At 39.3% G+C, this 26247-nt stretch overlaps 1 protein-coding gene across 8 annotated transcripts in view; it reads right to left on the bottom strand.

Moving 5' to 3' along the window:
* The window catches only part of TCERG1 (transcription elongation regulator 1), a 57929-nt gene extending 35602 nt beyond the window's left edge, over positions 1-22327 (bottom strand). For 5 of the 8 annotated variants that reach the window (XR_012782856.1, XM_075541773.1, XM_075541775.1 and 2 more), the window contains exons 1-7: positions 22223-22327; positions 16266-16491; positions 12990-13142; positions 11556-12087; positions 6257-6499; positions 1590-1652; positions 130-330 (exon numbers count right to left, since the gene is read on the bottom strand). Coding sequence is in view for 7 of the 8 variants with exons in the window: in XM_075541773.1 (XP_075397888.1) it covers positions 130-330; positions 1590-1652; positions 6257-6499; positions 11556-12087; positions 12990-13142; positions 16266-16491; positions 22223-22281 (1477 nt within the window). In the remaining variant the exon portion in view is untranslated. The remainder of the gene's footprint in view (positions 1-129; positions 331-1589; positions 1653-6256; positions 6500-11555; positions 12088-12989; positions 13143-16265; positions 16492-22222) is intronic. The other 3 variants (XM_075541776.1, XM_075541779.1, XM_075541780.1) reach the window with 1 other exon arrangement.
* Positions 22328-26247: the final 3920 nt, after the last annotated feature.

Here is a 26247-nt window from a genome sequence, read left to right as displayed (position 1 = left end):
GAAACAACACGAGAACTATGTAATTAGAAAATCCATCAAAAGTGTTAAAAAGCAATTAACTTAAGAATTTCAAATTGCATTCTTTTTATGCAATCATTGTTCATATTCCCTAAGTCATTGAAACTATACCTTTTTCTTTTAGTTCTTGAGGCTTTTCCCAGGTTGATTCTAATGTTCTATTATTGTAATAATAAGTCTTCCCATCAGCTGTTTTATATTCAGTCCACTCTGAAACTGCTGTGGCTCCAGCTAAGGTAGCAGGTGAAGCTGCAATAGCAACCTGGGGGTGTATCATAGGTACAATAGGAGGTGCCATTCCTGGCAATACACCTAAAAGAGGAGTAATAAAAAACGAGGTCCAAATAGCAAACTGAAATGCAAAATAATACTTTAAAATAGGATCTTAAATCTAATTAAATATTCTATTCATAAACAAATGAATCAGATGGAACAAATAAAAATTTTGGAAAAGGTGACCTAAATACTTAGTTCTATTTCCTTGTTTCTTTTCTTGAGGGGTGAGGGGGTATCTAAACTCTATTAGCCTCAGAGATTAAACACAAGTACTGTATAGACTCGAGTGTAAGTCGACCCAAGTATCAGCCAAGGCACTTAATTTTACCACAAAAACTGCATTAAAAATGTGCTGGAAAACTCTGCTTACACACGAGAATATACGGTACCTCAAGAAAGATCAGAAACTTGGGAGAAAAAAAGGGGAAACAAACTAAAATCTCAATGGTCAGTTTTACTACACTAAGTAACCAAAACTATGGTGTATTATTTACTTAGTGATCGATATATTTTTATAAATATAACTCCTCAAAATTTCATGAAATCAAGGGTATGATGAACAAACGTATTTCCTAAGGTAAAATTACTATTCAGATAACATACCAAAAAATGTAAAATTCTCAGGTTTAAAGTAAATGATCAAATTTAAAGTAAATGATGAAATCTCTTTAAATAAGTTTCCTCTTTACAAAGAGAAAACCAAACTGCTTCCTACTTTTCAAAAAGGTAAATCTTCCCCACCACCCCCCCCCCACTGCCCACAAGCTAGTACTATGAAGATAGACAAATCAAAATTGGGAGGGGGAAAAAAATAGCCACCAAACTGGGTACTAAAAATTATGTCTCTGGTAATTAATTATCTTACTTCAATCATCTTAAAACATAAATTATACTGCACACAAAAATTTTCACACAGAGATTCACTTGCATGCAAGCATAATCACATCACTATACACATGGAAATGATTTTTTTATATTTAACTTAAAAACACATTAGAAAGTAAATTAAATGTCATGATCATGAGAATGAAGTTGTTTACAATTATTACATAAATTAATATATAAAGTGATCTGACTTTATTTTGCTTTGTGAACCAAAGAAGCTAATACTACCAGCAATTGAAAAAATTAAGTGTTGGCCAAATATGACAACTGCAGTTATACTGCTTGTTAAAAAGAAAAATATAAAAAAATCCACTCACTTGGGCAAAATAAATAAATAAAAGGATAAACAACAACATTCACTACCATGCCAACTTACAGACAAAACAAACTAAGATGGTTTTAAAAATTACCGGTCTTGGTGGTAGCGACTGTCTTTACATACGGGCAGCTGACTATTTGCATCATTGCTACACCTGTAAAACGGATAAGCAAGCATATGTTGGAAAGCTGCCATTGTATGTCAGCTACCACTGGGATTCAGAGAAGGAATTTACAACTACCATTTAGAATACTATTTCCAATGAAAAAGACAAAGACTGGGTAAATTTTCTATTTGACATTCTGTGGGAAGTGGTGTCAAATCCAATGATACTAATTCTAAAATATATCAATTACCTTTTCATCAAACCAGCTATGACAATGTTTAAAGGAGTCTCGGGAGTTTACATTAAAGGAAATAAAGGAAACCTCCTTTCATTACATGTACTTAACAAGTTCTCATGTGAGGCAATTCCTCACAGGAATCCAACCCATGCTGCTGTTGCTTGGGTAACAGTGAAAGGCAAGTGCAGCACGACCCTGACAAAAGCAATGATCTTTCTTTACCCTGCTACTAAGTTGGAACTACATGCAAGAGCTAAAAAAAAAGCGACCACAACCATGCAGAGTAGATAGGAAAGACAGCAAAGAGGAGTGGAAGGGAAAGGAAGAAACTGCAGTCTTATGAAATAGAGCCAAATATTCCAGAAAAGGTAGCACTTAAGCTAACAACAAAATGTCAACGATTAGTTCGCCTGTTGTATAGAATCCCATGAAGCTGGTACACTGTGGAGGCAGGCTAAATTAAGAAAACTGTAGTCCCTTTAAAAATATTTGGTAAATAAAGGGGCTCGACTGTCTGCAGAAATCTCCATTAGCTAGCCTGACTAAAGGAGTAGCACTTATAGTGAAGAGTATAAAGTATGTGCAGTTATTTGAAAAATAAAAACTCGAAAGAAAAATAAAAACTCCTTGTGATGCATTGCAGATTTTTTTAAAAGGAGAATGCAAATCTGAAAAAGCCAAAGGAAAAAAAGTCTGATGGTGAAGAAAGGGCAGGAGAAATAGTTTGTACTTTTTGGCTCAAAAAACTAAACTTAGTAACAAGTAACAAGAATAATTATCTTCCTATTATAGAACAGGAAGTCTCTATCTCTTAGTTCTGAGACTAAATCTAAAATTTAAAATTCTAGATTTGTAAATAATGTAACTATGTTCACACAAACACATAAAACCTCTCAATTTTTGACATTTTGAAAGTACTTCATTATTTTAAATAGTGACTATTAAAATTAACGTATTAATTCTGAAGCTAAAACAGCAGAATATTATGTAAAGTATTATTAGCTCTTATGTTTAAAATAATGGGAGGACCCATTAGCTTAAGGAAGTTTGTAGCATGTAATAAATTTAGGAAATACTGCCATCTGCAGGATTAGAAATGCCATCCTTAAACTATAGGAATTTTCTCTTTCAAAGACTGTTCCCACAATTCAGCGTACAGAAAATTTTAAAAATCTAGAGAAGATAATCTATTATTATGTGCACTCAACTACCATTATTTAAATCAATTGGGCCAACATAGAACTTTTTTTGGGTCCATCAACATATAAACCAGACAGACAGGTTCTTATAGCTTTCTTTTTATGCTAAAAAAATCCCTCAGATTTTCTCGTGGGTGACTGGTTGTAATGCCTACCATGAAGACCCACAAAACAGGCACACTTCACTGTTTAATCATTTTCTCTGTAAGGAAGAATCTGTCCTGCAATACTGTCCTTCTATGTTCTCTTAGCCAATCAGAAAATTCCACTAAGGACTCTGGACAACTCGAATGCCATTTATTGACACTTAAGCCGCATAAAATTCCAAGTAATATTTTTGAAAGTAGAAATCCTAGAAAGGAAACCCAATTTATCTCTAATCTAATCTCCACCTCTGACCTAATTCTTCCATTTTTCGTCTTCATCTTGTTTGACTATCCCTTGCTCAATCATCCTCACCGGAGCCAATTTTATGTCACATAAAAGCTAAGGCTCCCACATAATTTACATGCAACTTGATACTGTTCACCTTGTTAAACTGAACCAAAGCCGGGAAAACAGAAAAATGGATCACAATGTATACGAAGCCTAATGAAGATCTGAGGAGAAAAACAACTCTTCTTTTCTTTTTGACTAATGCCATCTTGGAAGACTGAATTAGAAGGGAAAATGAGAAAAAGATTTGATAATTATCAAGTGTTTTAATATACAAATATTCATATCAAAGATGCTTATTACTAATAGCTTCTCCTCCAAATAAATCTTGATTATCTTGGATAAAATCATATGGATTCTCTTCAAACTAACCCCACCAACTGTCATTAGTGGCTGCCATTTATTGAATACCCTGGAAGGTCAAACATTCCAGTGTGGCACTTAAATAATCTGATGTCAATTTGAGGATTAAGAGTGGAGTCTAGCCTGTCAATCAAGATACAGTCAATGAGGCCTCTGTGTGGGTATAGCCTTCTCCTGAGGACTCTGTGAACTCCTGTATTGCCGCTTTGGAGGAGGGAGACACACTCTCTGCTCATTGCCTGCGAGACATCCCTGAGGAGAAGGCACATGAACCTACTCTAAAGCAGCCAGAGCCAACTGGAGCTGGAGAAGCCACATGGAGACCCCTGCCAGTGCTGAGACGCTTACAACGCCACAGGATCACAAGACGTCCCACCCACTGGCCTGTGATCTTCTCGTATTCGGTGTCATTGCACATGTTTCATGAGTTTGATGAGGACTTTATACATTGGTACCAGACATATGGGCTATAATATTGGACTTAAGAACTTGATCTGGACTAGGCTATTTTCTCAGTTTTCGATTGCTCTTGTATATAAAGGTCTTTCTTATATACATATGAGTGTCTATGAATTTATTTCTCTAGTCTACCCAGACTAACACACACTGGTACCACTTCATTGGCGATCTACCACCACTTGTGCAAAAATTTTTGGTAACAGTGGTGAAGATCAGGGAAAATGATGTTCTGAAAATGAAATTATAGCTGGAAAAATGTCATTGTGTCTGAGTTACATTTGCTATAGAAATGAATTCTGCCCCTCTTAATCTTTCATTAAGGAGACCTGGTAGCACAGTAACCTCAGGAATAGTACAGAGTAGTTTTACTCTGCCTTATAGGGTCGCTATAGGTTGGAATCGATTAGCTAAGCAGGGGATTGGCTAGGTACCTTTCATTCACTACATACATAGTCTCTAAAACCAGCATTTTAAATGATACTCTTTGAAATAAATGAACCGTGTTTTCATATTATTTCTCAGTCTTCCCTATATTAACAATTCTAACTCTCTTGTATCACTCGAAATCCAGAAGCTAGTCTTAACAATATCCTTGACCCTATAGTAGACCAATATATGAAAATCTATTCTCCACTTACCACTTAATGGCCTCCAAAAAGTATCCAGCTGCTTGTCTTATAGGAACAGTCAACCCATAGCTTTAGGGAAACATTTTTGGTTTGTTTTTTACTTTCAATAACATGACAATGTTGGAACTGTAAATTATGTAACATTTTACCAGCAATGTGTAAAAGTTTTTTCCTTTTCCATGGGAGTATATCTAAATGTTCTTTTAAAATGGTCACAAAATAAGAGAGAAAAACAAGGGAAACAGTGAAAGTGTACAAGAGGGCTTCAAAAAATCTGTTAAAAAAATGGAAGGAAGTAAAAGATAATGGAATTTTCCACCAATCTGTTGAAGCCACCTTTCTTAAATAAGAAATCAGTGGAATAAAAGGGGCAACAGTGAAAGAAATGCAAAATTAGGAAACAAATCTCAATCTACTCACCTTCATTACAAACTAACTCTGTGGTCTAAGGTATTAAATGCTTCATCTATAACACAATGGAAAATGGAGAAAGGGCCAACAGATCCTTACAGTAATAAAACAATCACTTATATTATGTCTGACAAAAGCAAACGCATTTAAATTAGGATGCCCAACACTAGGGCTCCTTAATCGCTGTATAAAGAATTCTATTTCATGCGTTCAGTTCCTTTCCTCCTCTTAAAATGACTTCCCCTGGGCAATAAAACAAATCACCTCAATCATGTGAACTTTAAATTGGTGTATGTTCAACTAATCAGTGTTTCACAATCATTACAAAGTTACCCTCTTTTTCAAAGGATTTTTACTAATTCAGTGACTCACATTTTCCTCCCCATGTAGCATTGTTAAGATCACGGTATCTGGATAGACCAGCTTAAATCCCAGCACTTAATAACTATGTGGCCTGAACTAGTCATTTAATCTATCTGTGTACCTACTTATCTGTGTACCTACCTCCTGAGATGATTTTGAAAATCAAATGAGTTAATATATGTAAAGTGTTTAAAACCATATACAGTAAGCACCTGTATTAGTTATGACTTATGACTTTTCAACTATAGACTCAAGCCCTTAAAATTATTTCACCCAGAACATATTTACATAAAAAAATAAATTTTAATTCTTTGAGGTCATTATCCAAAATAAGTGTAGTTTAAATGTGGCTCTAGTTTTAAGACATGTAAACAACAACAAAAAAGGACAATTGCCAAAACGTAAGAGAAAATATTGCATTTAGCCATGAATCTTCCAAAAACATTTCCAACAGATAAGATTCACGGCAAGTTTCAAATGTAACAGACACATGAGAACAAACTAGCTGACAATGTGGAAAACAGCTGGAAAGACTATTATCATCTCATAGTTTACCTGGAAGTGGAATTGGCATGCCAGGAAGGGGAACACGAAATGGAGGTACCATTACTGGTGGAAAAGCAGGTATTGCTGCTGCTGGTTGAGGTACCGAATGAGGAACAGCAGGAGGTAACGTCTGGGGGTGCGGCTGGGGAACAGTTTGCACAGGTGTGGCTGTAGGAGCAGGAGTTGAAACACTAACTGTAGGCGTGGCAACTGAAACAGCAGAACTTTGGGTCTGATCTTGTGTTGTGGGTGCTGATAAAAGACAAAACAAAAAGCATGTATCATTCCCTCACAAACCATTTTACTTCATTCATTCATTCACTCATTCAATAAGTGTATTTAAGGGACCATACATACCATACAAGATATTTGTAAAACAAATGCCTGCCTTCCAGAATCTTGAAAATAAATCAGTTCAATACATAAAAATAATATAAATGCAAAAATGTGATAAATAAGCATAAATCAAGACCAAAAGGGGCACAGAAAATTTAATGCTGAGATTATTATGGACCTTGAAAGGTCAGGATCTCAACAAAAATAAGGGAAGTGGTTTTTTTAAAAAAGTAAATGAGACAAGAGGACACTAAAGAACTATTGTTAAATGAGGGCAAGCAGTGAATTAATTACTGAACAGGATACCAACAGAACCAGAGTTAGGGTTGGAAAGGAAGGCCAGAGGCAGAGAAAAGGCATTGAACAAAGAGAAGCCTAAGGAGACGGCATTTGACCAGCCAAGAAAATGCATGATGTACAAAGAAAATTATCTAGAAGAACACACACTAAAATATAATTCAGGTGTTGCCACTGCACATAATTTTCACTTTTTACTATACAAGGAGTTTCAGAAAGTTTGTGGAAGAAAAATAGAATTTTCTCACACTTTTCGAATCCCCCTTTTATATGCTTTGCTAGTGTTTGGTATTTTTAAGAATGCATTTGTGTGATTTTATACAAAGAATAGAAAGATCAGACTCAAGTCTCTACTTGGAAGAATAATAACTAGTGTTCATTTAATGAATTAACCTGCCACATTATTGGAAAGATCCAAGCAAGGAAGAACAGAAAGAAAAGTTAATTAACTAACTGATAACTAACTGGATAGAAAAGTTAATTAACTAACTGATAACTGACTGGATGTGAGCAAATGGAGACAGAAATAATTCAGGCTCCTCTAAAATTGCCAGCAAACAATGGGATTCAAAGTACACAACCCCACCCACCCCCACCCACCCCCAGCCCCACACACACCCCAGAAAACCACCACAGGTCTCTACTGTAATTCCAGGAGAATGTGAAATTTAGGATAATTTAGGTTCTCCTAAGACAAAATTTATAAAAGTCAAAAACATTTCATCCCTAATAATCTCCTATTAGGGATAGACAACCCCCCCCAAAAAAATTAAAATTAAACTTGACCCACCCCCAAAATCTAATCTTATTTGAATACTTTAGAATGTAGTTTTCAGTTTTCAAGCCTTATATGAAAGTTGTTTTTGTCCATAACCCATCTTGTCCTAAAGCAAAACTCATTTTGTTGACTCAATGGTAACTAACACTCCATTATTTTCCTTGATGTAGAGAACACAAAGTGCCAAACTCTACCTGTATTGGTCTAAGAATTAATGTTACCAAATTAAATGAAATACAAATTATGTGTTTCCACATCTGTGCTCCAATTTCAATCTAAGGGAAATTTTAATGTAAATCACCCACTAATCCAAACTGACAACACAATTATGTCAGTATCTGAATTTTTTTCCAGCTGCTAATAATGAAAAACTCACTTAGGCTGGAAAGACGTGAGCAATTTCATTACTTGTTAATAAGGGACTCACCTTGGCTAAATAGACAGCAGGGCCAAACAAGTATCTTCAGGGGCCCAGGAATGAATTGTTGGTCTAGCATAGACCTAGCCTTAGGGTACAGTATCACATTAATATAATTTACAACAGTGTGAAATATACAAATTACATGCAACAATTGCCCCAACCCAGACATATACCACTTAGCATTTATTATCTACATAAATGGATGAAAATATATCTAATTATTCTCCACAATCTTCCTGAGAATTAGGATTGCATCTTTTCCATAAATTTGTACAAAGTTTAAGACCCAGTAGGATTAAAATATAAAAATTATTATTCTTTAGATCCATTTACTCTGAGATTTACATTGTAATTCACAGAATTACATTTCTTAAACTACATCACAGTATTTGGAGAAAATTACTAAAGGAAAATGAGTTACAAAGGCATCAAATTTCAGGTGGATAAAAGATGGCAAAGGGTACTTATTTAACCCATTTCTCTTATCAGTTTTCTGGATTTGCTTAGTGAGCCTGAGGAAAAGAAGAATCACAGAATTGAACAGCAAACTGAGCAAATGGTGTCTAGGACTTTACCAAGTATATTCCTACTATTCCATTTGCCAAAATAACTGGTGGGCCTTAAAAATAGCTAGGCCTTAAAATTTACTTTTGATTAATCCAGTCTTAGATCTTAATAGACAAGAATATTAAGACTGCAGTATAGTAATACTTCATGATACTGAATCAAATTAAATTAAAAATGTATGTCAAAAATTCTCAGAAAATCATGATTTGGCTATTTTGTTCCTAGAATAATTAAAAACCTCCTAATCCCTAAAGGACAATTGGGGGGAAAATAGTGAGTAGGATTTCTGATTAGAATATAGCAGATACAAGACACCTGGGGCTACTGACACACAATGCAGATAAAGAGGAGTATGTGTAGGACAGTTGAAGTATATGGCTACTCACGTTCCTTAACACAAAAGCCAGCATTTATTATACCTCCTAAGAAAAAAGGAACACTTGTGGGTGATGCAATGAGGTTAGGCCAGTCACTGAAAAGTTGGGTGGTTCAAACCTACCAGCTATACTTAAAGATAGGGGGAAGATGAGGCTGTCTATACCTGTAAGGATAGTCACCGAAACCCTATGGTACAGGTAGTTCTATTCTGTCCTACAGAAACACTAAGAGTCAGAACTGACTCAATGGCAGTGGGTTTGCTCCTTTAAGAAGGGAACAAAATATAGGCAAGACAAAGTTTCCATGTAAACCAATTATTGCTTTTATTAAACCCCATTTCCTATCACTACCACACCTACCCCACGGAAGCTGGCGGCTGTTTTGCCATACAAGTTTTGAAAGGTTAAAACAAGCCTATAAAAAGGCAGAGAGATCCTCAAGCAGTGGCTGGTTATCACTGTTATATTTTCACATCAAAATTTACCTTAGCAACAAAAGAAAACAGACCTAATGTTGCCAATTTTTCTATTTGGGTAGTTCCCTTCAACTTGTCTAAAATATATTACATAAAGTCTTAAAAAAAAAGTCCTTATTACCTTCATCATACATCTTCAGCTGCTCATATTACAATGAATTCAAATAAACTGTGATGAAATCAAGGAGCCCTGGTGGTAGAGTGGATTATTCACTGAGTTGCTAAGCACATGTTCAGCAGTTCCAAACCATCAACCACTCCATGGGAGAAAGATGAGGCTCTCTACTCCTGTAAAGATTTCCAGTCTTGGAAACCCATAGGGTCGCTATGAGTCAGAATCGACTCAATGGCAATGAGATAATGAAATCTCTCTCACATATACATTTCTCACAGGGAAATAAACAATATGTACTAATGAAAAATTCCCAAGGTCCTTGAGTTACCCAACTAAAACAAACCAAAATACAAATAAATCATTATTTATATGTGTGGTCTGCCTTAACCTGTAAAATAATTAGAACCCATAGAAAAGAGAACTATGAAATTGTGTAGACAAATGATAAACATTTTTCTAATTCTGAGTTTCAAAGACATAATTCACACATCATACAATTCAACAGCTTAAATATAGTTCTGCATTCATCACCACAATCAATTTTAGAATATTTTCTTTCTTATACTTCTTATTCTTATTCATTTCCCACCAAGCTCATCGGCTATAACTCTAAGAAACTAATAATCTAGTTAACTATCTATATAGATTTACTTATCCTGGATTTCACATAAGGATAAACATACCAAAAACAAACAAAACAAAAAAAACCCAACAATAGTAAAACACAGGAAAAACCAAATTCAAAAAGGAAGTAGGAAACAAAAAATTAGAACAAGTTTAAACTGGGTCAAAAGGGAGAACAGTGAGGTGTTCAATTTTAACCTAACTACATCTGCATTAGCCCTTTCCAATGCCCTCTCTCTGACTGCAAGGTTATTCACATCTGAGCTCAAAGGTCAGAGGGGTCACCAGAGGCTTAACCATGTGGGAACCCTACAAATGGACTTAGGGCTTCCACTCTCATCCATAGAATTTAAGTTCTAATTCAGTTCCCTCCTCTCGTCTTGGATTTTATTATTTATAATTCTTGGATTATAAATTGATTATCTTTTTAAGAAACATTCTTCCTTCTTCTTACAAGGAAATCTGCTGGTAATTGACGCATCATTTTAGAAAATATCTGACTTGTGAATGAAAAATTCTGACTGCCTCTATCTCAACTCTTATTGCATAGCCTGCAACCCACTCTAAACTCTACTTACTCATAAGCAAAAGTACCAAAAAGTTCCTAGTTAAGTGTTTCAATTTCAATGCTTCCCACAAAATTAGAACAGAACAAAAAACCTTTCAGATGACTGCATGTATACAGGTTCCCTACTGCCTGCCTCAACATTTTGCTTATTAGACCTATTAAAACTCATCCAATCTATTAACATATATTTTTGTTCCTCAGGAGAGTTTCCTATACAATTCTATAAACTACGTTATTCTCAACTCCTGACCTTTGTTCATAACCAGAAAGAACTCCCCTCACTTATTGGTCCACTAAGATCCTAACCTACTACATCCTCCATGATCAATCATTGCTGTTTCCTTAAATCCTTAAGATCTTTTTTCACTGATTTTTCTACACACTGCCATTAAGTCAATGTCAATTTAAGACTTTATACCCTTTAATTGCTTCACAAGTATTCTTGCCTCAATTTGAAAAACCAGAAGCTTTTCTAGACCAAAGGCCAAGGCTTACACATATTTTGTGAAACCTGCAGCACTCAGCATTACTGCTGGTCAATTTGAATAGCTAACTCTGCACTTCCCTGGCTTAGTTTCATGAACTGCAACCCTGCAAATCTGTTCCTCTAGAAATGTACATCCAAAAGTTCTATAAAAATGTTATTTTAAAAACATCAAGGATACCAAAAGCTTGAAGAATGAAATTACAGTTCCTACTTGCTCACGGCACTATCCTGCAAGTAAAAATTCATGCTAACTGGTACTCACTTGATACTGTCTGTGAAACCGAAGTGGCTGTTGTTGTAGTAGACGTGGTAGAGGATGGGGTGGATGATGATGTTGAAGTGGACACAGCAGGTGCTGGGCTACTGGTCGTAGGAGTGGAAGCTCCTACTGCTTGGGCTTGCGCTTGAGCCTGAGCCTGAGCCTGGGCCTGGGCCTGGGCCTGTGCCTGTGCCTGTGCCTGTGCCTGAGCCTGGGCTTGGGCTTGGGCTTGGGCCTGTGCTTGTGCCTGGGCCTGTGCTTGGGCCTGGGCCTGTGCTTGAGCCTGGGCCTGTGCTTGAGCCTGTGCTTGAGCTTGAGCCTGGGCCTGAGCCTGGGCCTGGGCCTGAGCCTGGGCCTGGGCCTGAGCCTGAGCCTGAGCCTGAGCCTGGGCCTGGGCCTGAGCCTGAGCCTGGGCCTGAGCCTGAACTTGAGCCTGGGCTGCAAGCATAGGTGTCAGTTCTGACTGCTGAATAACTTTAACTCCATCTGGTTTGGTCCATGCAGATTCTCGTGTCCTGGCATTATAATAATACACCTGCAGAGGAAGCAAAGTTATTAGTTTCATTACCTATTGCTATTAATAAAAATAGAAAAAAACACATCAAAATTACTTGTTCATATATTACAGAAAGTTATAATTCTAGCTTCCTTCTCTTCCTCTACTTTCCTATAGTCAACATATCACATTTTTAACCCACACACATAAACGCAAAAGAAAAACCAATGTCCTACTTTCTGCAGAGAAGAATTAACCCTTCAGGCCTCAGACTGTTATGCTTGGAAAGGATGGTTTAAAAGCTGGCCCTTGACTGCTTCTAGGAACTTGGATGGCTAGAGGGTTATTAGCATCATCCCTGAAGTGGCAATGGGTCACAATACCTAAAATGCTTCTTTAACAATGTGTTTAGGCAGATCACCTTTTTGGTACATGTTCCTGTAGCAGGGGTCTGCATGACCAGTCTCCACTGAAAATCCCCTACTCCTAGGTTCAAGTGAGCTTCCCTGACAAGGAACACTTCCCTCCTGTTGCCTGAGCCTCATGCTAGAGGAACTAAGCACATCATGTGTGCTTCCAGTAGAAGACTTCTGAAAGCATATAGCGCATCTCCTCCTCTGTCTTTCCCTTATGCTCTTTGCAGCCCTCCACGATCATCAATTCTAGCTGTGAGTACGATTTATGCTGAATCCCGAGTCTGCCCAGTGAATTACCAAGCCTCAGAGTAGCCCTGAAGTACTCGTCACCTATCTAAAGAACAAGCTTACAAAATCACAAACAAATGTACATTAGTGCTCCCTTCTATCAATTCAGAAATCCAATCTAGTCAGCTCTACATCCCATCCTCTTAACTGATAATTATGCTTTAACTGAAACCTCAATCTCACAGAACTCCTTAAATTTTACTATCAACAGAAAAACATCAACCAAAACATACTTACCTTCCCATCTGGTGTTTTATTTTCAACCCATATTTCCTCAGTTGGAGGCAATGCTGGAGTACCAGGAGCAGTCACTGGAGGCATTCCTGGTGGAAACATCATACCAGGAGGTGGAGGCATGGTACCCATTGGTGGAGGCATGAAAGGTGGTCTCTATAGACATAAGAACAGTAATAGTTACTTGTATTTACCTTTTTCCCTTCAAATTATAACTGAATTATACTCAAAGTAAAATAATAAACAAAACCAGTAGCATAGTCTATTCAAATAAGTGTAAATAAAAGTTTTTCAATATTACTAACAAACTGTTGAAAGAAATACATCAAATAAAGGTTTTAAAAACATTTTGAAAAAAATCCAACAGGTTTTGAAACAGGATTAAAGACTCTTCTATAACCTACATTTAACACAATAACTAAAATGATGGAAAATACTTCGGTCTGGATCATGGAATTGATACTACACAAAAAATGTAAAAACCTGTCTCCTTTTGCTAAAAGCTTTATCGATATTTTTAAAATTCCGTTGTATCTTTCAAATATCAGCACATGTTCTATTAAAATAGCAAACTCAAACATGTCTCGTGCACCATTAATTAGCTGGAAATAACTTGGAATTAATACAAAGCCACACAATTATCTATCACACACCCCCAAACAAACATCATATTAGAGAGGAACCCATTATAACACCTGATAAATTTTTATTGAAGGGTTAAAAAGCAGATTTACTTCTTAGCAATACAGATTAGATCAAATTCAGGCTATCCCAAAATCAGTAGATCAAAAAACTAATTCTTACCTTAAAGAAAATATAGACTCATTTAATAATTTCTTTTAAAAACTGAAAGGGGCTGCTTATTTCTAAGGCATTAAAATTATTACACAAAGTATTAAAATCTGATGTCTTTACCAAGAACACTACTGAAATAGCACATCACTATCATCTTCTATCTTCAGCACAGTTAATTCTTAATTATCTAAGCTAGGTAGGCAGATAACCGTGTGTGTGTGTGTGTGTGTGTGTGTGTGTGTGTGTGTGTGTGTGTACACACACACCTATGTAAAAAGCTCCACTGGGTGGATCATTTGCAGTAGGCAATTTCCCCACTAGGCGAGCATGGAGCAACTCACTCTGAGTCAGTGCACCCAGTGGCATCGCCTTATGAAAGTACTCTCTGGTCACAGTACATTTTTTCTTAAAGTTTCACTCCAACCTTGTTTTTTTGTAATGGCTGATTTAATAGCATGCAGCTGTGAAAATTTGTTTCCTGCTTGGGAAAAATGCCACAGAAACATGGGAAAAGCTCAAGTGTACGAGTGGCTTTCTTGTTTCAAAAAAAGAAATGTCAACTGATATCAAACCTCGCTCTGGACTTCCGTCAACTTCCCAGACAAAAATGTCAACAAAATCCATGCACTTGTGCTCAAAGACCGACGAATGACCATTGAAGACGTGGGGAAGTTATCTGGACTATCTTGGAGCTCGGTTCAGGAGACTTTCACTGAAGATCTGGGAATAAGAAGGGTCACTGCGAAATCTGTGACTTGGATTCTGACTGACCAAGAAAATGAGCATCGAGTGGAAACATGCTGTGCTTTGAAAGAACGGCTCCGAGCTGACCCAGACAGCTCCAAGCTGACCCCGACTTTTTCCCAAGGTCATTAATAGTGACGAGACACGGTGCTATCCTTACGACCCTGAAACCAAACATCAATCGAGCCAGTGGAAGATGGTCGTCTGCCCCTGGCCCAAAAGAACCTCATCAAGTGAAATCACAGATCAAAATGAGGCTCATTTGTTTGTTTTTTTTATGTGAAAGGGAGTGTTAATTTGGGGTTCGTTCCCCAAATTAATCAAACTTTCTATTCAAAAAGTCTGAAAAGATTGCGTTAACAGTGTGTGACAAAAAGGCCTGATTTGTGGCAGGCGGGGGGGATTGGTTTTGCCACTACAATGTACCTGCTCACGCAGCCATCTCAGTGACCAGTTTTTGGCAAAAAAAACATGTCTCTCTTGCCCCACGCACATGACTCACCTAAACCTTGCTCCATGTGACTTTTTTGTTTATGCAAATGAAGAGGGACATGGAAGGACAACGATTTGATGACATAAAAGAGGTGAAGAAAAAAACAAAGGAGGCGCTGTGAAACAGAGGAGTATGAAAAATGTTTCCAAGAATGGAATTGCATGTTTGACAAATGTACTAAGTGTAATGGAGAGTACTTTGAAGGTGGTAAAGTTGCTTTGTAAAAAAAAATTTTTAATACATAGCTTTGGTGGGGTGGGGTGATTCGGGTTTTTTGAGATATCCCCTTCATAGATATTAAAAAAATACAATCCCAGAAGTAAACACTGCAAAGTCAACCGATACCTCTATGGCCTCATTTCTAGCAGTAAATCTAAATTCAGTAGAGAGTAAAATGCCCCATTTGTAACACTAGGTAAGTTTTCTATTTAAAGAAATTACATGAGAAAGTTTTCTAAAGTAGTAAGATAATCCTACTTTCTGTTCCCCTCTTGCCCCCGGGGAAAGGAAGCCCAAACTCATAGCCACCGAGTCAATGTCAACTCACAGTGACAAGCAGAACTGCCCCTGTGAGTTTCTGTGACTGTAATTGTTTACAGGAGTAGAAAGCCAGAATACACATGAGCACACACATTTATACTTATTGGTAACATGTCACAAAAAATACATTTCACACACACGACCTTAGCATTTCAAACTTTACCTCCCATAAAGAAAGCAAATTACTAAAGTCAGGTAAAAATGACCTAATTTTATTTTATATGCATGCACCATCTAAAACCTGAATGTCTGTAGCAATTAATGCTACCACCACTTTGGGAGCAATATGTTACTGCTTTCCTTTTGTTCCTGTTTTTTCTTTAAGCTAAAATTGTTTCAGAACAAATTTTAAATCATTTTATTGGGGGCTCTTACAGCTCTTATAACAACCTATACATTCATCCGTTGTGTCATGCACATTTGTACATATGTGGCCATCATCATTTTCAGAACATTTTCTATTTGAGCCTTTGCTATCAGTTTCTCATGTTTTTTCTCCCTCCCTACCCTCCTTCCCACCCTCATGAACCCTTGATAATTTATCTTTTTTTTCCATGTCTTACACCGACTGCTATCTCACTTCACCCACTTTTCTGTTGTTCATCACCCCCCCTTAAAACATTGACAGAACACACATTTTTAATGCAAAACTCATTTATAGCAGTGATGCTGATGTCAACAAAGAAATAACGTCTACATTTCTTTACCTGGAGGTGTGGAGGGCCCATAGGTGGTGGAATCCCCCCTGGAGGTGGCATGGGTGGCATACTAGGGTCAAAAGGAGGACGCCCAAAGGGAGGCCGAGGTGGTGGAGGAGGTCCTCTCATCATCCCAAAAGGTGGAGGAGGTCTCATGAGAGGAGGTGGGCCTCGCATAACTGCATTTGGTGGGGGAGCCGGTCCTCGGAACCGCAAAGCCTGCTGTTGAGCCATCCTGTGAGATAAAGAATTGAAGAAATTTTTCTTTCTCAAAGTTCCAAAGATACAGTTCTTGGGCTCCAATTACATTACACCATAAAAGCCCGTATGATTTAATAGTTGGAAAGCCATCATTTTGAAGTCATAATGGCAAAATCTGAATCAGAATGACCTACGGTTGCTTAATCTGAGGAAGTTTTGATGAGGCGGCTATCTGAATTGTCTGCAGTATCTCCCCACATGGTGTTTGTTAGTTGCAAGGAGGGATCAGAGAAAAAGCACTACGTGCTTAACAAGAAACAGGACAGCACTATGGTTAGGTGATCAAAATTACTATAATGTTAAGAAGGCCAGATGGACACTGTTACCTGAGAAGGTCATAATATCACCTATGTAGTACCCCAGACAAGCATACATCATCTTAATCTGGCAATAAAAAATGTTTGATGACTACAAAAGAAGGATCTTTTCCAAAGGGATGGGGCTGAGCTCCCAGAAGTCTGATGTCATGAAAGACTACAGGGAAACATGGAAATGTTCGAAATTAAAGAGACAGACATGACAATATAAAAACTCTAAACTAGATCCTAAAACAGGGGCAAGGGGTCCCATTGCAGATTAGATGAACTGATGAGAATGGATTATGGACAGATGAAATGAAAGTAGTGTATCAGTGTAAATTTATGAAGTTGACATCTGTGCTGTGGCTAAATAAAAGTAATTTTATTCTTCAAAAACACAAAAAGTATTTAAGGGCCATGGTTTACATACCTCACCCTCAAGTGATTAAGAACAACAGACAGCATACATGAAAACGATAAAGCAAATGAGGTAAATTGTTAGAAAGTGCACTGTATTTTTACAACTTTTTATAATTTAAAATGATCTCAAATTCAGTATTTTAAAATAGCAGTTTAAGAGATTAGTAGTATTCCCTCAAGGGGAAATGTTACCCTCCACCCTACCCTAACTCTATAGCTAAATATCGATGGCATTTTAGCAATTAAGCAATATTACATCACATGGTATGTATTGTCTTGGGTTTGAGAAGCCCCAGTGGCACTATCAAGTAAGCATTGGAATACTAAGCATATGGTTGGTTGATCAAAGCACCAGTCACTCCCAGGGGAAAAGCTGAGGCCATCTGCATATCCAATATGGATGTGCAGCCTCCGCAACCCTACACAGGGTCACAATGAGTGGGAATCAAGTAGATAGCAGTGGGCTCGGGGCTTGTTATCTCCTCCACTAATGCATTGAAAGCAACGGTAATAACCCTTTAAGGTGCTTACTATGTGCAAGACAGTGCTCTTAAATGCTTTCTAAATATTAAAACATTTCATCATAACCCTAAGGTAGACACTATTATCAACTGGCAAAAATGGATACTAATTGTATCAAAATAAGTACAGTGTCTCTGTCCAATTATATGCACCCCTGAAAGATACACTGCCATTGTTAAAGAAAGGCATGTCCTAATTTGGAGGACAAAAAAGGAGTTAACCACTAACTAAAGTTATTGATTTGTCCTGAGTTTGTAATGTGCCTTAATTTTAGATTTCTTTAACTGACTCTCCCTTAAAAAAATACGATAGAATTTCTTTCTTTGGAATTCATAGAGCCTAGTGGAAGAGTAAAGTACTTGGCTACTAAAGGAAAAGATTTCGAGGCCACCAGTTACTCCACAGGAGAAAGATGTGGCAGACTGCCTCCGTAAAGATTACAGCCTCTTGAACAGTTCTACTCTGTTCTACAGGGGGGCTGAGTCCGAATCAACTCCAAGCAGTAGCTTTGTTGTAGCATTGGGTTGGCTTATATCTTGGGAGTCTGGGCTCAGTAAATAAATAAAATCCAAGTAAGGACTCTGTCACTTGATGTCAAGACGGTGAACTCAGATGCAAATGAGGGGGAATAGAAATAAAGCTACTTTGACTGTGTTCAAGGAGTAATCATGAGACATTTAAGATTGTACCTGGGGCACAGTAAACTTTCAACTATTCTTACTTTCATTCCCAACAAAACCTAGTACTTTACCTGTAAAAGGGACTATGTAAATTTAATTGCATGTCTTTTAAAGTCTGCCACTAAGATGATGACAAAATTTCATAGACTTCCTGCTCTAAAGCCAAAAGTTGCTGTTTCCTGATGCCAGTTACTTGGACTAAGTGCTGGCTCTTTAATATACACTGCATTGTCACATCCTTACACCACCTGCAATGATGATTCCATGAGTTTGCCTCAAGTACTTGAAAGAACACTGAGCATACCAAGGTCTTCTATTATTGTATTACATCATACCTGGGTCAGTAAAAAAAGGGGAAGATCCCCAGAGAAGACTGACACAGCAGTGACAACAATGGGCCTGAACCTAAGCTGTGACTGAGAGGATGGCACAGAATTTTGTTCTGTTTGCGCTTGAGGTCATGGAGCCAGAATAGACTTGAGTTACATCATGTTTTATAACATTATTATTTTTTATAATGTCAATAATTTTAATACAGAAACAAATAAAACCCCAAACTCATTGCCATCGAGTTGACTCAGACTCCATGACCCTGGGGCAGAGTAGAAATGCCTGTTAGCTTCCCAGACTAAATCTTTACAAAAGTAGAAAACTTCACCTTTATCCCTCAGAGCAGCTGGTAGTTTCGAACTGCTGACCTTGGGTTTAGCAGCACAATGAGTAACCCACTACACCACTAGGGATCCCAATACCCTATTAATATTATAATTTGCTATTATTACTTTTACTATAGGGCCATGAGGTAGAATCAACTTGATGGCAGAGTTTAAGTGTTTGCATAATCATTAATATCGGCCCTAAGGGCTTTAGCCCCCTCTTTGATGTTCAGATGCTTCAAGTTCCTAACCCCCTCAAAGACTCAGCACTTGTAGTTCCCTCTGTCTGGCATGCTATTATTCCCTTCTTCACAAGGCTGGCGCCTCATTACTCAGCCTCATTTTACACATCTCAAACACCTAACCTCAAGCCCTTCTCTGTCACACTATGCAATGTTAGCTAGCATGACAACTATAAATAAGTAACTCACTTGTTTATACTCGGGTATCTCTAACCACTCATTGTTTCTCCTCAGTGTAGTCTTGCACCTGAATGCCTGGTTGTAGATGTTAAAATGGTGTTTTGACAATAATAGCACACACTAGGTACTTACTAAAAGTACTTTATCATAAGTTATTAAGGATTCAGAGAAAAAGGTACTTTATCTATAGAAATCTAATTCTAAAAGTTAACATAACAGTGCTCGACCATGAAGATATGGATGGCATTTGGTTCTCAACTCAATGGTCATAACCTTTTCCAAAAACAAAACCCTACATTCAGGAACAGAAGCACAAACATTGCAGGGCTGGGGTCATCGCAGAAACACCATGAAAATACAAATGTAACATAATTCTCTGTCCAGATATACAATCTCCCCACCACACAGTAAAGGCAAGACTGCAAACACTTTAATTGGGGGGTGGGTTTGAAAGATATGATCCTCTAGTTTCATCTACTGCTATATGGGAGGCAGAAGTAAATTACATAGTACACTATGAGGAAATCTAGGTTTTAGGCCAAACCCTACCAACTACACGATAACTTTGTGAAGTCACCAAAAGAACCAAATAATTTCTTCAATTTATGTGGGTGGTTAATTTAGAATGTAAACCAATCTTATTTAGAATGGAAGCCTTTAGAACAAGGGCTTTTTTGGTCTGGTTCAAGGTTATTATGTCAGCACCTACCTAGGTCAATGAGTATCATAGTACACACTCCATAAATTCTGATTTAAAATTTACCCCATTCCTTACCTCTATGTTCATTTATTTACCATTTATCGACTGAACGTCTTGTTTATATATCTGAACATCTTATTTATCAGGCATTAAGATGGGCACAAGGAGCCCTAGAGGTGTTGTGGGTTAAGGTAACCCAAAGATCAGTCATTCAAATCCACCAACTGCTCCTTGAGAGCCTGCTCCCATACAGATCTAATCTCAGGAACCCTATATAGGGACACTATACATTGGAATCACCTGGATGACAGCAAGTTTGGTGGTTGGTTTGTAGGGGGGGGTGGTTTGGGGGTGGGGGTGAGCATGAAAACCATCAGAACACTAAACTCCAAATGTTGCCATCAAAGAAACCGTGCAAATAGCTAGTTTCACATAAATCATGACAGATACTAAAATCAAAGTCTGTACAATATTCTCTAGAAGCAATTTCCAGTCCATGGGACTAGCAAAAGCAAACAACACTCACACCAAATCTGTTGTCCTGAGTAGATTGCAATGCACAGTAACCCTACCGGGCCGAGTGGAGCTGTCCCAGTTTGCAGGCTGTCGTTTCCTTAAAACCCTACTCAATTTAGTTTTGCAACAATGACCAACTACTATTAACAAAGCCTAAGTCTTGCCATCGGAATCCAAACTAAATTTTCCATCATGCAAACAGAACAGCCCTAACAACGAAGCTTACTTGGACTCTTCCTTTACTCAAGTGTCTATGTGGGGCATAGCGGACTTGAGGTACATCTCTAAAGAGGCTCAGGCAAAATTAGGATTTGGGAGTGTGACCATTCAGAATCTTAAGTATTTTCTTCAAAAACCTTGGATAACAATTCCCATGTCCTTCCACAATTTCATCGTTATTACACGGCCCCCCTCATAACGTCCACTGCTCGTTTTCAATCTTAAATGCTGGCGACATTACGATTCAAAACGGAATACCGTTTAGCTATGCTAGAATAAAATGTATGCAATGCAGAGTGCCTCTTTCATCAAAAACCACTGACAAAGTTCTCTCCCCCTCTTGCCCCCCCCCTGCCCACCCAAGTTGGGTTTAGCGCTAACGAATTTTACTGAATATTCAGTAAGCCAAGAGGTTGGGGGTACCACATTGCACCCCTTAGGGCAAAGGCAGCGGGCAAAGAGTGGCAGTCATCAAGCTCTTCGGCGGCAGGAGTTCAGGCCACTTCCTGGAGCCACAACTGCACCTATGCAACCTCTCTGGAACTCAGTTTCTCTGCCTGTAAAATGGGCAGGTGAACTGAAGATGCCTCGGATTTGTGGCGAGCAAAAAGGGGGACAGGAGAGGGGAGGGGAAGGAGGGAGCGGGTGGCAACAACTCCGTGGAGAGGTTGTGCGGCTTACGTGGGACACCCGATTTCTATGGGCTTACGGACATACAGGAAACCCCGACAAACGGTCGCAGCTATTGTTATGATTCACAGCGACAGGCTAGGGACTAAAGAAAGGAGAGCCAAAAAGACGCCACACGAAGTTGAGCGAGGCAAAGGTTAGGGGACGACGGGAAGGACGAACGTGAGGACCCACAGGGTTGAGGCGAGCCTGAAGGCCCCGCGGAGGCCATGGGCGCCAGGAATTCACTGCGGAGCCGAGGCGCCGGAGGAGGAAAGCGAGCCCGCGGCGCGGGAAGCCGGAGGCGGCCCGGGGCGGCTGAGGTGGCACGCGGCTGAGGCGGGGCCCCCACAGGGCGAGCGCCGACCGCGGATCACGAGGGCGGCGGAGCCCCACGAAAGCCGCAGGGAGCGCCCCGAGAGCGAGCTGGAGGCCGCGGCCCGGCTCTCATTCAGCAGCCGTCCCCTTCCCCCTTCTCCAGCCCCATGCGGTCCTGCCCCCGAGGCGCCGCGCTGCCCGCCCTCCGTCCCGGATCCCTGGAAGGCAGGCCTAGCCTCTCAGAGTCCGGACGCCGAAACGTGAAGGAAGGCAGCGCCCTTTACCTGAGCTCCCCCGGGTTGAATCTTTCACCGTCCCCCCCGTCCCCGCCACGCTCCGCCATTACAGAGAGCAGCGTTCATCCACCCGCCGACCCAGCGTCCTCTATTGGCCGGAAGACGCGTCAATCCCATGCGAGAAAGGCGGAGATAACCAATACCTAACAGCTGATTGGAGAACGTTCGCATCAATCTTTGAGCTGAAAACGATATCCGCGTTTCTATTGGACAAAGGACCCGCCGACTTTGAAAGCGGTATGGAGACAGCTTGTTGATTGGTGGTCAGAGGCTTTATGGGAAACGCGACTGTGGCAACGAGGGGCCGCCGGCGCCCTCTCGCGGTGAGTAAAATTAGGTCCTCCCGTCCACAGGCCGGGCCTGCGCTAGCCACGTGTCTGCTGGCATCCCGGCGAGCCAGCAGCGGGCCCACATTGGTCAGTAGTGGCTCAGGCCGGGACCTTCTCTATTGATTGAGCCAATCACACTTCGGCCAGAGGAGCACCTGAACGAATCACATAGTTGTTGCGGAAATAAGCTATTTTCCTGTTTTACGGGAAGAGAAAATCTTAAATTACCAAGCCGGTTATGCCCTTATTATTAAATAATACATTATTAACTAAAGCAGACCTCCGCCAAATTATACTAAATAATATCTTTGCAGGTAGCTGCATTAAGGTAGGTGGGGAAGGCAGCTTAGAGTTTGAGGCATCCTTCAATCTCATGGACCTGTTAGAACGTAATTAAGTCAAAATGCAATATCTTATCATTTGATCTCCCTTTAGACCCATAATAAAGCTGTTTCTTAAGTGATGGGGAAATACACGTGAATTAAGCCCCTGGGGAATCCCCTCTGACCATGGACCAGAGACGCGAACAGCCTTGTTAACATGCAGAATAATGCTTTGGAAAATGGATTGTTGTTCATGCAGTTAGGCAAAAATTTAGCACCCTATCATTTTCTCTTCCTTATGATGCATTTAAATTTGTTCTAGTTTTTAACAATTGCTGCTTTCTTTTCATTTGAGATTTTTAATCTGTTTTACTTTGTTAATCTTTTTAGGGTTTTTTTAAAAACATTTTATTAGGGGCTCATACAACTCTTATCACAATCCATACATATACATATATCAATTATATAAAGCACATCCGCCCATTCCCTGCCCCAATCATTCTCAAAGCATTTGCTCTCCACTCAAGCCCTTTGCATCAGGTCTTTTTAGGTTTTTGTTTGGTTGGTTTTTCATGTTTTTCTGTACATGAAATCCTGGATAGGTAAATCGGTGGAGACAGTAACTGGATTAATGGCCCCTTGGTATGGCGGGGAAGTTGGGGAGACATGTTGAGAGCTAATAACAGTGAGCACAAGATCGAAGAAAATGTTCCAAAGCCAATTGGTACAACACTTTTTTATGATTGAGCGACTGAATTGTATGGATATGAAATGCATGCCAATAAAACTGTTGGAAAATAAAAGAAGCTAGCACTTTGATACCAGACTTCTGAACATTTATTTCAGTGGGGTTTTGGTAATTGTTGTTGCTTATTTAAGAAAAAAAAATGTTGAACTCTAGAGTTCCCATGGCACCATAAAGATAAACTATCATTAAGGAACTCAGAATATTTTATAAACAATAATAGTTAGAATGTACCCTGTCCTAACCATATATGCCAGTCACTTTTATAAATATTTCTGGAACCAACTCATAACAGTGGATTGGGTTTGGATATTATATCTTCAAAACTTTACAAAATGCTAAAAAGGTAGGTAAATCCTAAAGCACTTAAACCCAAGGCATTCTGATAGCAAAATCTCATTCTTAAAACATTGAACCCATGCAGGTAAACTAGAACCCATCTAACCCATGACTTTTTTACTTACATGAAAAATATTATATAATTACAACCAAAAAATTAAACCTCACTACCATCAAGTAGATGCCAATTCAAAGATACCCCCACAGGACAGGGTAGAACTGCCTCTGTGAGTTTCTGAGATAGTAATTCTTTGCTGGTGTAGAAAGCCCTGTCTATCTCTCATGGACAAGTTGGTGGTTGTAAATGGCTGCCTTTATGGTGAGCAGCCCAATGCACAACCACTATGCCATCCAGGCTCCTCATAATCACATGGTTATGAACTAGTGAATGAAATACATGGTTATTCTGTACCTGTTCGTTTGTCATATTGTGCTCACTGCATCTTGTGATCCTGGAAGCCGTGTCATCAGTATTTCAAAAAGTAGAAATGTCACTAATGGTGGTTAGAGTTCAGCAGAGCTTCCAGACTAACACAGACTAGGAAGAAAGAATAGTGGTCCACTTTGCAGGGATTAGTCGCTGAAAACCTTATGAAAGGAAATGGAACACTCTTTGATACGGTGCCAGAAGATGCGCCCTTCGGGTTGGAAAGCACTCAAAAGAAGCCTGGAGAAGGGCTGTCTCCTGAATGTGTAGTCGACCTTGGTGCTGTGGATGAAGCAAAGCTTTTTCGACCTTCTTTGCTGTTGGGGCATGATTCAAAATGAGAAAGAAGAGCTGTAATGTATGAAGTCTGAAGCTAGAAAAGTTGGAAGTCATCAAATGTAGGAAACTAACCCTGAGGGAAATATGACTGGCACTTATTCCCTGACTTGTACAGAGGGAATCTGGAAAGCTAGTATTCCATGGGAGGAAAGCCACCACTTTGGTAAGTTAGAGATAAAGTCCAAGCACATTTTCCTGCATTAACCATCATTTGCACAGATTCGCCCCTTAAGGCTGTGCTGCCTTAAAGTGAGCGCATGGTTGACTCTGTCTCCCTGTAGAAGCAGACATTTCTATTAGCTTCATCTCTTCCCGCCGAGGTATCCAATCCCTTTCATACCTTCTCCCAATTGTAGATGAACCTAGGGGGATTTTATCCCCAGAGCCTGGATTCAAAATGTTTGCCATAAGCCTGAATTTTTGGCTTGGCTACATTAATTTTGTCTTTAAGTTTGGCTTGAGAGCTTTCAATGTATAGAAAATAACCATGTTGCCCCTGTAGCTCTTTTGAATTTAATACATAAAACAAAAGGGGGAAATGTGGGAAACTAACAAATGTAATTCCCACAGATTATCCCCTAACAGCTATGCTGCTTTAAAGCACATGGTTGATTCTGCCTCCCTGTAGATCTCCTCCTGCCGAGGTACCCATCCCCCCTAATGCTTTCTCCCAATGCAGGTATTAGGTTTCCTCACCTGTGAGCTCAGGGACTTTACTGTTATTACCACGCACCTTGTGACATATGTAACTCCTGAATATGCATGACTAATGGCCACCTATAAAAGCCCCAAAACAATAGACACTCTCTCCTCCGGTCCTCCTTCCCTTTCCCTCCTTCCCTCCTTCCCCACTCCCTCTCCCTCGCTCTCCTCCTTCCACACCTCCACCTTGGACCATCAAGAGAGGCTGAGGTGAGCATGCTACCATGAAATGTGTCTGACTCCTTTATTTTACTCTCTCTTCTATCTCTCTTAAACTCTATGACTTTACTATAATCTTTATATATTATAGCCATACAATTGCGCCTACTGGACCCGTGACTTAGTAGGGGCTGGCTCCCCTCACAATCAAAATACAATGCAGCATATTAAAATATATATCCTAAACATCATAATCTGAAATAGATTGGTATTGGCCATTATTAGTTGGACAACCATATGGTTTACTATGCCAGGTGTGGCAGTTACATAATTTCATGTCAACTTGATAAGTGAAGCCTGTCATCAGTTCACCACCTGAAGATGCCTCCTTGGGGATGTGGCTTTCTCATGAGGATTCTGGGAACTTCCTCTCTCTGTGTTTTACCTTCCTGTTGAAGAGTTACGCTCAAGAGCTGGAGCAGCCATGTGCAGACCCATGTAAGCACAGAGATGGTTGCCACTGGATCCACAAGACTTTGCACCCACTGGCCTGTGATATTCCTTCATTTTACATCATTGCAAGTGCTGTGTTAGTCTAAATAGGGATTTATGAGCTAGTGCCAGACTTATGGGCTAATATTGGACTTATG

This window comes from Tenrec ecaudatus, chromosome 2 (genome assembly GCF_050624435.1).
Source record: "Tenrec ecaudatus isolate mTenEca1 chromosome 2, mTenEca1.hap1, whole genome shotgun sequence".
Classification (NCBI taxonomy): Eukaryota; Metazoa; Chordata; class Mammalia; order Afrosoricida; family Tenrecidae; genus Tenrec; species Tenrec ecaudatus.
Note: the sequence above shows the minus strand (reverse complement) of the source record. Positions and strands in the feature narration are given on the sequence as shown.